The sequence below is a fragment of the Budorcas taxicolor genome, chromosome 23 (assembly GCF_023091745.1).
Source record: "Budorcas taxicolor isolate Tak-1 chromosome 23, Takin1.1, whole genome shotgun sequence".
Lineage (NCBI taxonomy): Eukaryota > Metazoa > Chordata > Mammalia > Artiodactyla > Bovidae > Budorcas > Budorcas taxicolor.
The window spans coordinates 33,428,587-33,442,289 of NC_068932.1; the positions used below are offsets into that span (position 1 = coordinate 33,428,587).

Below are 13,703 nucleotides of genomic sequence, written 5' to 3' on the forward strand. Positions count from 1 at the left end.
CAACGATTTCATATACAGCCAACAAAGAAGCACAGTGCTTAGAAGACTGTTGATCCTCTCAAAAACTAAATGAGACAGGTCTCAGTATTCTCATGTGACTGACTGAAATATTGAGGCTCAGAGAGGGCAGGTGACTGGCTTGAGGTCACACAGCAAATGAATCACCATCTGTGTCTCCAAAGCCTGCTCTCTTTTCACAAGGCACTCTTCAAAGGGATTGTGGGAAAGTACATCTTGCAAACCAGTGAATAATTCCTGTATGGTATTAATACAGGACCTGACCCGGAATCTGCAAAGTTGTCTTACGTGGCACCCTGTCTAAACGGAGAACAGAGTAAGGGGAGAGGCCGGGTGAGTCACCACGGCTAACAGTGTAGCATCTAATTGGCTGTAGTAAGACACAACTGATGGTTGTTTAATCTCTACTGTGGAATATACTTGACACCCCCACCCCACCCTGGGCCCCCAGTTACCTCACTGATGAGTTCAGATGCTCTCTTTCTCCCTTCAATCTCTAACGTGCCTGGAATGACACAGGCAACACCTCGCATAAAGTTCAGGTCGGACCGGTACAAATTCTACAAGGAATCAGAAAAACCAAGCTTGTCGAGCAAGGAAGGACCCACAACAGACAGCATCACAGTTAGAACTCAAGACCAAACCAGCCTCTCCAGACACATAATACTCAGCGAACGCACACAGGCTTCTGAGTAAATGCTCATTAGGGAAACAAAAATGTAGGTCAGAAGAAAATAATTCTGCTGTCACTCGTCTCTGTAGCTGTTAGAGGGGTGCTCAGCGGATTTTTATTTTCATGTGGGCTATCAAAAAATAATCGCTGGAGCGGATTGTGGTTAGAAAGTCAGCTGTCTTGGGGCAAATGTGGAAATGATTTAATAGGTCTTCAAAACAAACCCCAGCAGCAGAGGGTGGCATGAATTAATCATGGGTTAAGAAAGAACTAATAAATGAATCCAAATAATCTGACAAAGCCCCGAGTCTGTTGGGGTGGGGGCAGGGGGCAGGGGCGGGGGTGTGAACCTGAAGGGTCTGGGCTGACAGTTTAAACAGGGCCTCAAATTCACTCCCCTTCAGCCACCAAGGCACCCCCTGGGCATGGCTCCTTCCAATTGCTAAGGCAATGAGAGGCAGGGACAGTCAGGGCTCTGCTCAAGTGACAAACGGGCCCCTTAGCTGAGCGTGGCGGCTCGCTAGCTTCTCCAGCTGCTCCTGGGTTCCTGACAGTTTATGTCACTCAGTAAATGCTGCACACGGGCAGAAAATTCCAACAGACGACAGCAACCCAGATCTGGGCGCCACTCAGCTCTCAGGCTCTGCCAAACCAGAAAGCAGGGGTTTTTTTGTGGGGGTGGGGGGGGTGGGGGAGAGCTTGTTTTATTTCCAACTCAGGCCCATTACTTGCAAATCTCCCAGCAATGGAAATGGAGCAAGCTGGGGGATAAGATGAGCACCAAAAAGGATGCTGCTGTCTGCTGGGAAGATACATCCGGTAAGTGAGGAAATTCTTCAACACTTCTCAATGTTCCCAGGCCTGTCTGCTTAAGAAAGCGGGCAGCATGAGCTAGAAACATACGTGGGGGGAGTGTGAAGGCCGCGGGAGACTCCCTGGGAGGACCCGGGGATGGTCTCTGGAGCCCTGATTTCCCTGCCCTCTGTCTCACTGGCTCAATGGACATGAGTTTGAGAAAACTCTGGGAGATGGTGAAGGACAGGGAAGCCTGGCATGCTGCAGTCCATGGGGTCGCAAAGAGTCGGACATGACTGAGCGACTGAACAACGACCGCCCGACGCTCTCCTCTGCCGGAACTGGGTTAGTTCCCAAGGGGCTCTGAGCACCTCTCCTGGCAGACCTCAGGCCTCTTCAGAAGACGGGTGACCCAGGAACATATGAGGCCCCTAGAGGAACCCCCAGCCCAAACTGGGCCAGAGGCAACACCACTGACAAGTCCTGAACATGCTAAACCGTGAGCCTCGAATCTCAGCACCCCTTTCTCATTTACAGTTCTGTGATCTCGCATGAGCTATTTAACTTCTGCGAGACTCACTATAGTTTCTCTGTAAAATGGGGATAAAAACTATCGGGTTATTCTGAGTATTAAAAGAGACAGTGCTTGTAAACGCAATGCCTAGAATTCAGCAGAAATACTCAATAAATTGGAGAAGGAAATGGCAGCACACTCCAGCAGTCTTGCCTGGAGAATTCCATGGTTAGAGGAGCCTGGCGGACTCCAAAGGGGAAAGTTAAGTCCATGGGGTGGCAAAAGTCGGACACGACTGAGCGACTAAACACACACTTAACACACTCAATAAATTGTTACTATTATTAATAGATTTATGTCACTGTGCTTATGAAGAGCAAGGCAGGAACAACAGGGGAAGTGCTTCAAAATAAACCCGAGGTATAGGATTCTTCATCTCTAGAGCCCCCACCGAGCCAACAGGAGTTTGTGGGTCACTGCCTCACGGTCAAATTTAAAAGGAAAAGAGCTCGAAGAGAGAGGCAGGTCCCCTTACCTCACTCTGCAACTTGTGAGCTCTCTTGGCGCAGCTAAGCCTCAGGTCCTCAGCCAAGGACGTGTACTGGGGGAGCGGGTGTCTGTAGTCCTGGTTGCTGGCCAGGGTCTGAGCCTTCTTGGCATGCTCCAGGGTTACCATGTCCAACGGCAGATGGAACTGCGCCTTTGAGTGTTCAAAGTCTTTCTTGTAATTCACCTAGATGGGCAGACAGATCGACAGTTATTTCAAAGCCGCCGTTTGCATCAGGGCCATGAGGGAGAACAATGTGCAGCGACTGTCCCAGGTGAGCCCCGAGGGGTGTTCTTGGCAGGGCCGGTCCTCCGTTCTTATGGGGACTGGCTTAATACGCAGGACTCCTCTCTAGGTCCCGCCACTCGCCACTCTCAGCTCTTGGCGGTCATTGATTGGGATGACCCAGGCTCAGGGTTCCCCGACTTGGGGAAAAAACAGAAGTTCAAGGGCAGATAAAATGTTAGTGGTTCCCTAGTTCAAGTCGAGACTGTCTTGCTTTCGAAAAGCAAGAGGAGGCATGGCTGAGCTGCCTCCTGCTCCCCAGCAATTCTTATCACCCTCTCAAGTTCAGACTGAGACACTGGGGTTTCTCCTTGTGTGCTAGCTGATGGAGAGCGTTTTCAAACACTAAACAATGACATCCTAGTAAATCTGGGAACCGGGAGCAGTGGGCAGATGCTTGAAAACCCAGTTCTGAGGGATGAATTCCCAAGAGCCCAACATGCATCCTGCAGCAGGGAGGGGGAGGCCTGTTTGTAGACCTCAAGCTCCACCCCAGTCCTCAGAGGAGCTGCTTGAAGACCCTCAAAGCTCATTCTGGGCTTTCTGGGGAGGCAGATGCATAATCGCCATCTCTTCTTCCTCCAGCCTTCTCACTGCCCTCCAAGCTCCGCCCACTCCTCCCTAACCACCCACCCCCACTTCTGCTCATCCTCCCCCAACCCCTAGAATAAAGCCATGGACAATTCATGTCCAATCTCACCCCAGTATGGAAAGTGGAAAGAAATATTAAAAACAGGGAAACTGAGGCAGAGAGCATGTAAAGCTGTGGAGAGAGCATGCGATGGAGAGCTGGCTCCATGTGCAGCTCTGCCCCTTTCCAGCCAACCTTGGGCAAGGGACTGAGACACTCAGGGTCTAGCTGTCCTTATCAGTAACCAGGATGAACAAATGATGTTCCTAGAAATAGGCTGATGGTTAAATGAGACACTGCGTGTTACAGTGTTTAGTCCTCTACTACATGTCAGACACGTATTAGATTTCATCCTGGCCATTAGCCAACTCACATATGTGCAAGGAGATACCATACACATGTGTGCCAGCACCCAGAGGATCAAAGCCAAGGGGTGCAAACTCAGATGTCACCAGGAGCCAGTCAGGTAGCATAACTGAGTGAAGGAGGAAGTGGGTGAGCAGGGCTTGGCTGCATGACCAGGAGGGCACAGATCCCTTCTAAACGGGGCTCTCAGTAATCAACTTCAACGGTAGCCTTGAGGAACCCAGGCCTGGCTTCTGCACAGAACTTTAAAACTTTCATGCCAAGTTTCCCATTTTGAAAAGTCTGCAATTAATCTTCTCTGCAGACCCAACAAAATACCTCTGCAGTCCAAAATCCAACCCACAGGCCTCCATTTGTGGCTGCTGGTCAAAATCATAGAATGAGAGAATCAAAGAATGCTCCATCTCTCACTTGACCGAGGAAGAAGCTGAAGCCCAGAGGGGCCAAGGGTCCTGACCATGCCACCCAGCTAGCTGGGACAGAGCCAAAATCCACAACCAGAAGGACACAGGACATCTGTGGGCTGTGCGTCATCATTAGCTTTGGGGGTCCAGGCTCCACTGAGTTCTCTCCCACTTACTTGGCTCTGCAGAGAGCTCGCGTACACTGAATGTGCAAGGCTGATATCATCTTCCAAGCTCCGGGAGCCGAGCATCTGCCCTTTCATTTTCTCAAATGCCTCTTTGTATTTGTACTAAAGGGAAAGAGAGCGGGAGAGAGTAACAGCTCAGGGACAAGGGACACGGAATGGAAGAGGTGGGTATTGGGCAAAAAAATGTTTTGTTCTTTTGACAGTAACTGGGTGAGTTAAAAGAAAAGGCGCGGGAGTCGTCAAAAGGCCTCTTCTTTCATATGCAAGCCTCCCAATGACTAAAGGGCTGGGATATGAAATGGCAGGACATGAGAGTGCTTGGGCGGCCCAGGCTGGGAGGAAGGTGGGTGCATTGTTAACAGTCTCTTCACATGGACTGGCTTTAGGAAAGCGCTTGGCGGAGGGTACGTTTCATCTGCCTGGGGTCCATATTTACAGTCCAGCATCAGCTTTGTACCCCAGCTAGGGGATTTTTTGTTGTTGTTGTAAGGCATGTTCTTTCTCACCGGTCGTTATCTGATTGCCCTGACACAGTCAGTTGGGGATAGGAGAGGATATTAGCCACAGGCAAAAGAAGGCAGGGGTTAGGGGCAAAAGGAATACAAATGGGTGAGTATTAAACATTGTCACAGGACTGTGGGTGGAAGCTCACATCACTTATGATTTCCCCAGAAGCCTTTGCTGCCTGGAATGGAATGGCATCCAGTCTCAGTTTATAGCCACCGTCTCGAAGTTTGCTCCAGGATTCCTTATAACGTGTCTGTTGAGAAGATGGGCACCAATAAAGACCTTTCCTAAATTCCCATGATCAAAATGAGAATCTGGTTTCTTGTGGAGTGCTGCCCCCAATTAAGAGATCACTGTGGTCCAGCAAAAATCAACCGAGAGCTGGAACCTATCTCATGTCCAGTCTTGGAGGGGAGTGCCGTGGGGCTGGGGGGGTGGTTTAAAAGGCAAGAGCTCTGGAGTCAGAATTTGACTGTTCTGAGCAGCAAGTTGATTGGAAGAAGGAGGCATGAGGCTGTAGGTGCACAGCTCCTGACAGAATCATTAAGATTCAACTGTCTCCGCTGAAGAAGAGGCAACGGGGGTGCTGACAGGGATGAGGGAAGGAAAGAGCTCAGTCTCCCAAGTCTCTCTTTGGCTGGATGTCTTCACCTATATTCTGAGGCTATAGAATATAGCTTCTATATAGAAAACAGGGCTTCACCTATATTCCAGCCCCTCAGTATAAATGCCCTTTGTATGAAGGAAGTTTCCCTAGTCTCATCCTTATCAGTGTGCTTGGCTCTTCTGCACGACCAGCCACATAGTGTGCAGGGTCCAGTGGAAAGGAAAACATGGGGCCCCTTGTTCAGGAAACTTGCATATTTCGGTGACAGCGAGCATTAAACCAAGAGCGGGAGCACAGGATGCTTCCAAGCACAGGTGCGGCGCCACTGTGCAGGTCCGCGACCTCCTGCAATTAAAACCAACGCCCCCCTCATCAGGGCTTTCCTGGTTGCCCACATGGTAAAGAATCTGCCTGTAATGCAGGAGACCCAGGTTCCATCCTTGGGTTGGAAAGATTTCCTGGAGAAGGGAATGGTTACCCACTCTAGTATTCTTGCCTAGAGAATTCCATGCACAGAGAAGCCTTGTGGGCTACGTTCCGTGGGGTCGCAAGGGGTCAGACACAACTGAAAGATTAACTCTCCCTTTCCCTTCATCAGCCTCACCTCGCTGATATTCATGGCATTCAGCTTGGCCAGCAGGACTTCAGGGAGGTCAGCAGTCTGCGTGTAGCGATGCTTTAGGTTTTCTCCTTGTTCTCGGTACAACCTCTGTGGATGCAGAGAGATTTTGTGTTAAACCCAGAAGCCTCCCCTACGCAGCCATCAGCCAGGTTACCCTCCAGGAGACAAAGGCGCTGCCGCTGTTCCCCCGCCCCCCGGTGGAGACAGGAACTTAGGTGTCCTGCCTCCTCCCAGACGGCACAGTGATCCTCCACCCGGTGACATGCACGTCACTCCCTCCCAAGTTCTTCCCAGCCCAGAACATGACAGGTTGAAACCTGCCCTCTCAGTGAACACTCCCCTTGGAGCACACTGCTGAGATTGGTGTCAAGTGAGAGAATGAGGCCTGGTTAATCTCTAGGAATTTCATTATTCACTATGAGCTAGGAGAGGACATGCAGCTGAGGATGAGATGGTTGGATGGCATCACAGACTCAATGGACATGAATTTGAGCAAACTCCAGAAGATAGGGCAAGACAGGGAAGCCTGGTGTGCGGCAGTCCATGGGGTGGCAAAGAGCTGACACGACTGAGTGACTGAACAATAACAACAAGGAGAGGACCTCAAAATACAGCAGGCACAAGAGAGAATGGTTCTTCCAGAGCTGAGATTTTCCCTGGACCTACCACCATCCTCCCCCCATCCCTGCCACTGCAAGGATTCTTATGCTAATTAATAAGCCTCTTCCCGGTGGGTTGGGTGGGTCTGGGGCTCTGTCCATCCAGATCTCTGATCTGGGCTTATGATAATTCTAGCAGTGAGCAGTGACACACGGAGTTGGCATCCACCACTGGAGAAAGTTTCTAAACCGGGCTTTTCCATCCCAAATCTTATTAGATGTGTCCAAGTTTCTACGTATCACAGCAGTGCCCCCTAGAGTTGGTTAGGATAAGGAAAATGCAAATTTTTTTTTCTCTTCTGACACAAGTTCTTGTTTGACCATCTATGTTTCTCAGAATTAAATTTGCTTCTGACAGGCTGATTGTCAAGAAATAATAAATTTCTAAACCCATAAGTCTGTAAACCATCCCATAACATATTCAGATAGGCACTCGAGCCATCTCAGAATGTCTACCGAATATGGCACAATAGGAGTAATTTCTTCAATTGGGAAGCAAGGGAGACATTTGGCAACTCCTCCCCACCAAGGTTTGTCAATTTCCCTCGTGGCAAGTTAAAAGGTTTGAAGATATTTTAAAGGCCTGTCTGTCCTGTGCAATGACCCAGGGGCCCCCTCTCAGAAGAATCAGCCAAACAGGGCTAATCCTGCCTTAACGTGACTTTTTAGAGGACCTCGTCATTCTTCCCAGTCTCCAAGGAACCCTGCGCTGAGAGGGCAAAAGGCCAGATCTTGGTTTCACTTTATAAAGGGAAGATGGGAAATGGCTTAAAAGTTAGTCTAAGGTACATAAATCAGATCCAAATCACTTTCGAAGTCTTTAGGGGAATTCAGAAAGCCAGAATTCCTGCCCTGGGTCCCAAGAAACCCTAAGCATTCCAATTCCTAAGTATTCCAATCATCAAGAATTTCGCCCCAAAGTCCCATTTCTGAAAACAATGTTTCAAAACAAAAGGAAGGGGAAAAGGCCTTGACCACAGACAAACCCTGGAGACATGCAAATGGGAAGGAATGAAAGCCGGGGGCACTGGGGTGGTGGAGCCCCACTTGGCAGCTAAGAGCAGCGGTAACACCCCATTTGCATCCTGATGAAGAAGCACCCCCGCTAAGGTGAGTCTCAGCAAAGGATAAGAAGCTCCTTCATCCTTAGAACAACAGAAGGAGCAAGCCAAGAACCCCTCAGCTTCAATCGCAGGGTTGAAAGAAGAGCCCACTCTTAGAGTCATAATGTATATACATTATCACTTACATCCACTGCTTGGGTATAACTAATTCTGGCCTGGACCATCTCCGGAGTGTCTTTAATACTGGTAAACTTCAAAGCATCTGGATGCTGCCGGTACTTCTTCTGTTGAGCAGAAAAAGATCAAAGCTGTGAATTTTGTGCTGCTCTTTCATGCCATTTGAAAGAGAAAATCATAGGTTGCTTGAGATTAGAGTGAATTTGTGAACATAATTATTATTCGGCTTCCTCCATCTTTATATCCTAGGTGCCTTCAGGTTAATATTTGTTTCAATTTAAGAATAACCTCATGTCAATTAACATTAAAGTATTTCTACCTGGTGCAAAGAAAACATCTCAAAATTAGGTTATACGGGTAAAATACTGTAGGACACACACTTAGGAAAGGATTCTTTATGTAGCCTTCAGATACTGTCTTGCAGTTGTTTACATACCTTAGTTTGGGTTTCCCAAGCAAGAAAGAACATTCATAGTTACATTTATCCTTGAAGCTTTCTAAGTTCCTTCCACAAAAGAACTTGGAAGAGATTACCACAGTCAAAACCGTTACTTTAACAGTCAGTGACCATACAAACCAATCCGGTTAACACATGCAGTAACTCTATAAATGTTATAATAACAAGAAAAAGAGTGCTATTATTGAAAGGAATCATCAGACAATTTGAAAGAGACTGAAACAATAAGGGTTACAAGAAATACAAATGCTAACAAAGTCTGAGATACCCAATTTTGAAATATTCTGACAATCATGCTTAAATTAATTTCTGTGGTTTTTTTTTTTAATCAAAGTACAGTTCCGGGAGAGTAAAACAGTTGCTTTCTTAATGGAATTATGAAGCATATCCTTTATCCAATCAAACAATTATTTTAGAAACACTTCCTTTAGGTTGGATATTTGTATACTGGGTTATCTTAAGAAGACAGTTAAATGTCCAGCTGAATTTGGTCCATCGTTTGTTTTGTAAATAAAGTTTTATTAGAACACACTTGTGCTCATTCATTTACATGTTTATCTATGGCTGTATCTGGCTACAATGGCAGAGGAGAGTAGTTACAACAGGAGCGGGGTGGCCCACAAAGCCAAAAATATCTACCATCAGGTCCTTTACAAAAAAGTTTGCTAACTCCTGGTTTAAACGACACGTGTGTGTGCATTTGTAGCTCTTTCACAGAGCCTGGCATTCAGTCTGAAAACTAAGAAATCAATTCAGTTGGACGCTAAACTGGAAACATGCCGAACTGGAATGAGATGGTTGGAAAAGTTGCTGAAAGACATCCTTCCTGAAGTCTGAAGACCTGTATAAAGCATGGAGAGTCCCCTGGAATAGGAAATGGCAACATGCTCCATTTCCTATGCCATGGACAGAGGAGCCTGGTGGGTTACAGTCCAGGGGGTCGCAAAGAGTCGGACACAACTGAGTGACTGAGAACACACAAAGCACGGAAGACAGGCAAGTTTGTTAAATAAGTTTGCAAAATGGGGTGGAAAATTAAGACCACTATAGGAAGGATGGTTCCAAAAAGGATCCCTTGTCTTCCAGACTTAAATACATGAAGGAATCATTTGAAAGTCTAAATGATGTGTACAACGGCCTTTATTTTTTATGAGTGGGTCCTCTATGGAGAGTTTGGGAGTATGAATCTTCAACTATAAATGTGTTAATTTCTCATGTTCACTCTCCTAAGGGAGCTTCTCCTTAATAAGACTGAATTATTTAATACTTAGGGCAGTACAATCTCTACAGAACTCCCAGGGTCTTCTGAGCCTTAAATGTCCACTAACGTTTCTAAAAATTATGTCAATCAGAGTAAGGTCATTTTTGAAATCAGCTCTGTGACACACTGGGCTTTCCAGATGGTGCTGATAGTAAAGAACTCGGCTGCCAATGCAGGAGACATAAGAGATGCTGGTTTGATCCCTGGGTGGGAAAGATCCCCTGCAGGAGCGCACAGCCACCCACTCTGGTCTTCTTGCCTGGAGAATCCCATGGACAGAGGAATCTGGCAGGCTACGGTCCATAGGGTCGCAAAGAGTTGGACACGACTGAAGCGACTTATCATGCATACACTGTGATGTGTCAGGTGACTGGAATGCTCGCCCATGGGGAAATATCAATGCTTGGCAGGTGTGCGTACACTACAGGTGTCTTTCTGCTTTAACTTTACATTTAGGAGGACCTGGGCCCACACACTGTCCCAGGCTGCTCACTGTCAAGGTTGAAGTCTCCTGGGGCTATAGTCATTATGTCTCCTCCTCCTTCAGGAACATCCAGAAAGACCAGGCTGCTGAGCAAGTGCCTCCCAAAGCAGACATTACAGAGTGGATTTGGCTCATCGAGGGTGTGCAGCCTCTCTGTGAATGTGAGACAAAGATGACTCTGACGTGTCCAGCCCAGGGGCAATCACTCCACCTTGCAACAGTGTCCGGAGGCATATTTGGTTATCACGACCGGGAAAGACTGCCGTGAGCGTCTAATGCTTAGAGGCCAGCAATGCTGCCAAATGCCGTGCAAGGCCCAGGAGAGCCCCTCAACAAAGAATCATCAGAACGTCCACAGGGCCAAGGTCAAGAAACGCTGACCTAGTCTTTAAAAGATCTGCTCAAGGATACTGTCCTAAAAAGGGAGGAAAGGGCTCCTTTCAGAAGCCTGTGAGTCCAGCCAGGGTGGCTACAAGTAGCCAGCAGTGAGATTCAAACAGAAATGAGACCCTCCAACAAAAAAAGAACCGTGTCACATGTTCGACACCACGTGAATATTCAAAAACTGTTTACACAGCCTGCCTCGGAAAGAAAGAGGGAGAAAATGTGCGTGAAGTCACCAAAGGGCTTTCTGGGTGCGATAAACGTGTCTTTTTATCATCTCTCCCGTATTGCTTCATTAAAAAGGTAAGTTGGTGGGTAGCAATTGAGCTCTGTTTGATTGTCATTATTATTCATAATATCATTTGTCACCCACTTTGTTTTTGCCAGGGCTCTCTGGGCCCCTACTGGGGTGTGTTTGGTATGTGGTTTTCCTCTAATTACCGGCCCTAGTCTAGGTTTGGAGGCCTTTCATGTAGCTTTGCCTTTTTCTTTGCCTTTTGAGTGGAAATTATTTTAATTTTATACAGAAATGCCGCACGCCTAATGCAGCCAGGCCCGCCACACGCTGTCAGGGAATCTCACCTCGCTAATGAGTTCTCCTGCCTTCTTCGCCTGCTCCACATTTAATGACCCGGTGGCGACCCAGCCCGTCCCTTTCATCCACTTCACATCTGCCCTGTATTGGTTCTGACAAAGGAGAAAGGGGGAAAAAAAAAGGCAGGCCATTGTTGGTGTGCAGACATTTAAAGGGCTATTAATGGCTCCCCGATGCCACCTTGGTGCCAGCTGAGTCAAATTAGATGCCACTTTTGTCTAATCCATTTCTGCACAGTCACAGGTAGGGCTCCAAAATGTAAATTAATCTCTCCCTTAATTGGAGCCGACCCGCGGATGGCAGCTTTGGCCCCACCCGACACTGCTGGGGTGAAGCTGGATGGAGGGGGGCCCCCATCAGTCGCATCCCTCATTACAGGTCCACGGCAACCTCGGGAAGACGCGCGGCCTCATTGTCTGCCTTCCCCGGTTTCTTGTTTAAAGTGACACGCAGGGGAGAAGAAAATGAGAATCCACAACAGAACCCGGGTGGGAAGCTATCTGAGGGAATTTCACAAGACATGCGAGACTTCCCACGGTGCCAATTCCTTCTTAAGAACCTCAGCGCAGGGCAGCAGGGGAGGGATTTCTCATTTCTTTCTTTGCCATGGAAGGAGTAGTAGTTTTAATGGAAAATCATTTATATGGACATATCTCTGAAACTAGCAGATCACCTCTCCATCCTAAACGAGCTCTACCTGGAAGGGTGTGTCTGCACTCCCCCCACCCCACCTCCAGGGGTGACAGTCTGGCTGTTGCTGACCTGTCTTTTCAGTTCGCCAGTCAACCGGAGATGAAAGAACATAACCGGGAAGGGAGAGAAGGCTTGTGCAGGACTAGCAAGCTGTGCTTTCTAAACATGGGACGACTGACCTTGGCCTGAGTACCATGAATGCTCTCTCCACGGGCAGGTCACAGTTAAGAATGTCACATATACATCCCCCTGCTAACCCAGCAATAAGGAGAAACAAAGATAACCTATGTCCGTCAGAATGCCAAGAAGAAAAAGGAAGCTGTATAATTTTCTTTTCGGTAGTACCGAATCTAAAATGGGCATAGTTCTGAGTAAAATTAAAGCACTAGGAAGCTTAAACGTTTCCACTGAGGGATCCAGAAAGAGGTATCTCAAAGTATAGACTATGTCCTGAAGGGTTTGGGGAACACTAGTGCGCACGCACACACACACACACACACACACACACACACACACACACAAGGAGCTTACATCACTCTGTAAACTGTAAGCCTTCTTGGCCCACTCCACCTTCATGTCTGTGGGCAAAGCTGTAAAGTGATGGGATGCCGTCTTGTAGCCTATGTCTGTGGCTAAGTGCTGAGCCTTGCGGGCGTGCACGAGGTGGATCATGTCCAGGGGGACGTGGCACTGAGCCTTGGTGTCCTCGAAGCCCTTCTTGTATTCCAGTTCACTCTGGAGCTTGGACATTTGCAGCGAGTGGCTCATTTGCGAATCCCCCTGGGCACCCTGAGCTCCAATGAGCTTCCCTCTGGATTTTTCATAATCCTCTTTGTACTTCACCTAAATGGAGAAAGAGAGCAGGGGTCCCTTAGCAGATATCTCCTAAAGGAATTAAGCGTCAAGTCACACAAGAAAGTTAAGGTCATACAACAGGACCTATCAGAATTAGTGTCATAAAAATTGTGCCTCCTTTGAACAACTGATATATTTCCTTTCATCAAATATTGAAAAAAAAAATACAACTCATTATTTCCCTTTACACCTGTACTACCAGAACCTCAGAACTAAACTGAAAGTTCAGCTATCGAACAGTCTTCTCCCCATTTCCTGGTGCAATTCCACCTTGTCTCTATATTATTTGAGATTACTCTTTCTGGGTTTATTTTTAAGTGGCCTCTTGCTTTCATGAAAGCTGTTTTGTAATTTTTTTTGATAACAGCAAGAATAGTATGGAAAGTCATCATGAAATGAAAAAGACACAGAATACCTAAAATACAACTGCTATTTCAGAAAGAAGTTCAAATGAAAGACAACTGAGGTACCTGTAAATATTTAGGAGTTAGGGGGAGCAAAAGGGAACACACTGGCCTGAAAAAGAAACATTAGACCTAGATTTATGAGGATCCGAAGAAAGAATAAATATGGAAGTGCTTTGAAAACTGTAGCAGGATGGTGGTGTGTGGCATCATTTCAACATCGTCATTACTGAGGTCATCAGGAGACGTGGGCTCTACTCTCAAATCTGGCAACAAGAACAACAGGATCACTATCCGCCACGATTTATTGAACACTTGCAATGAGCCAGGGATGGTATAAATCTGTGCCACTCAAAAGTGCATCTATAGACAAGTGCCGGTTTGTGATGAGACAAAGGGCTTGTGTCATAATGTAAATCAACCACATTGCCAAGCCATTGTTTAGTTCAGCTGATATCTATACACATTTATGGGTATATTTTTGTGTATATATATATATATATATTATTACAT

The 13,703-nt window shown here is 47.1% G+C and overlaps 1 protein-coding gene across 6 annotated transcripts in view; it reads right to left on the reverse strand.

The window, feature by feature from the left end:
- Positions 1 to 13,703, reverse strand: part of NRAP (nebulin related anchoring protein) — a 75,678-nt gene that overhangs the window by 21,175 nt on the left and 40,800 nt on the right. For 4 of the 6 annotated variants that reach the window (XM_052660719.1, XM_052660720.1, XM_052660721.1 and 1 more), the window contains 8 exons: positions 12,463 to 12,774; positions 11,226 to 11,330; positions 8,066 to 8,164; positions 6,140 to 6,244; positions 5,074 to 5,181; positions 4,410 to 4,523; positions 2,536 to 2,733; positions 474 to 578 (listed from right to left, as the gene is read on the reverse strand). In XM_052660719.1, coding sequence (XP_052516679.1) covers positions 474 to 578; positions 2,536 to 2,733; positions 4,410 to 4,523; positions 5,074 to 5,181; positions 6,140 to 6,244; positions 8,066 to 8,164; positions 11,226 to 11,330; positions 12,463 to 12,774 — 1,146 coding nt within the window. The remainder of the gene's footprint in view (positions 1 to 473; positions 579 to 2,535; positions 2,734 to 4,409; positions 4,524 to 5,073; positions 5,182 to 6,139; positions 6,245 to 8,065; positions 8,165 to 11,225; positions 11,331 to 12,462; positions 12,775 to 13,703) is intronic. The other 2 variants (XM_052660722.1, XM_052660724.1) reach the window with 2 other exon arrangements.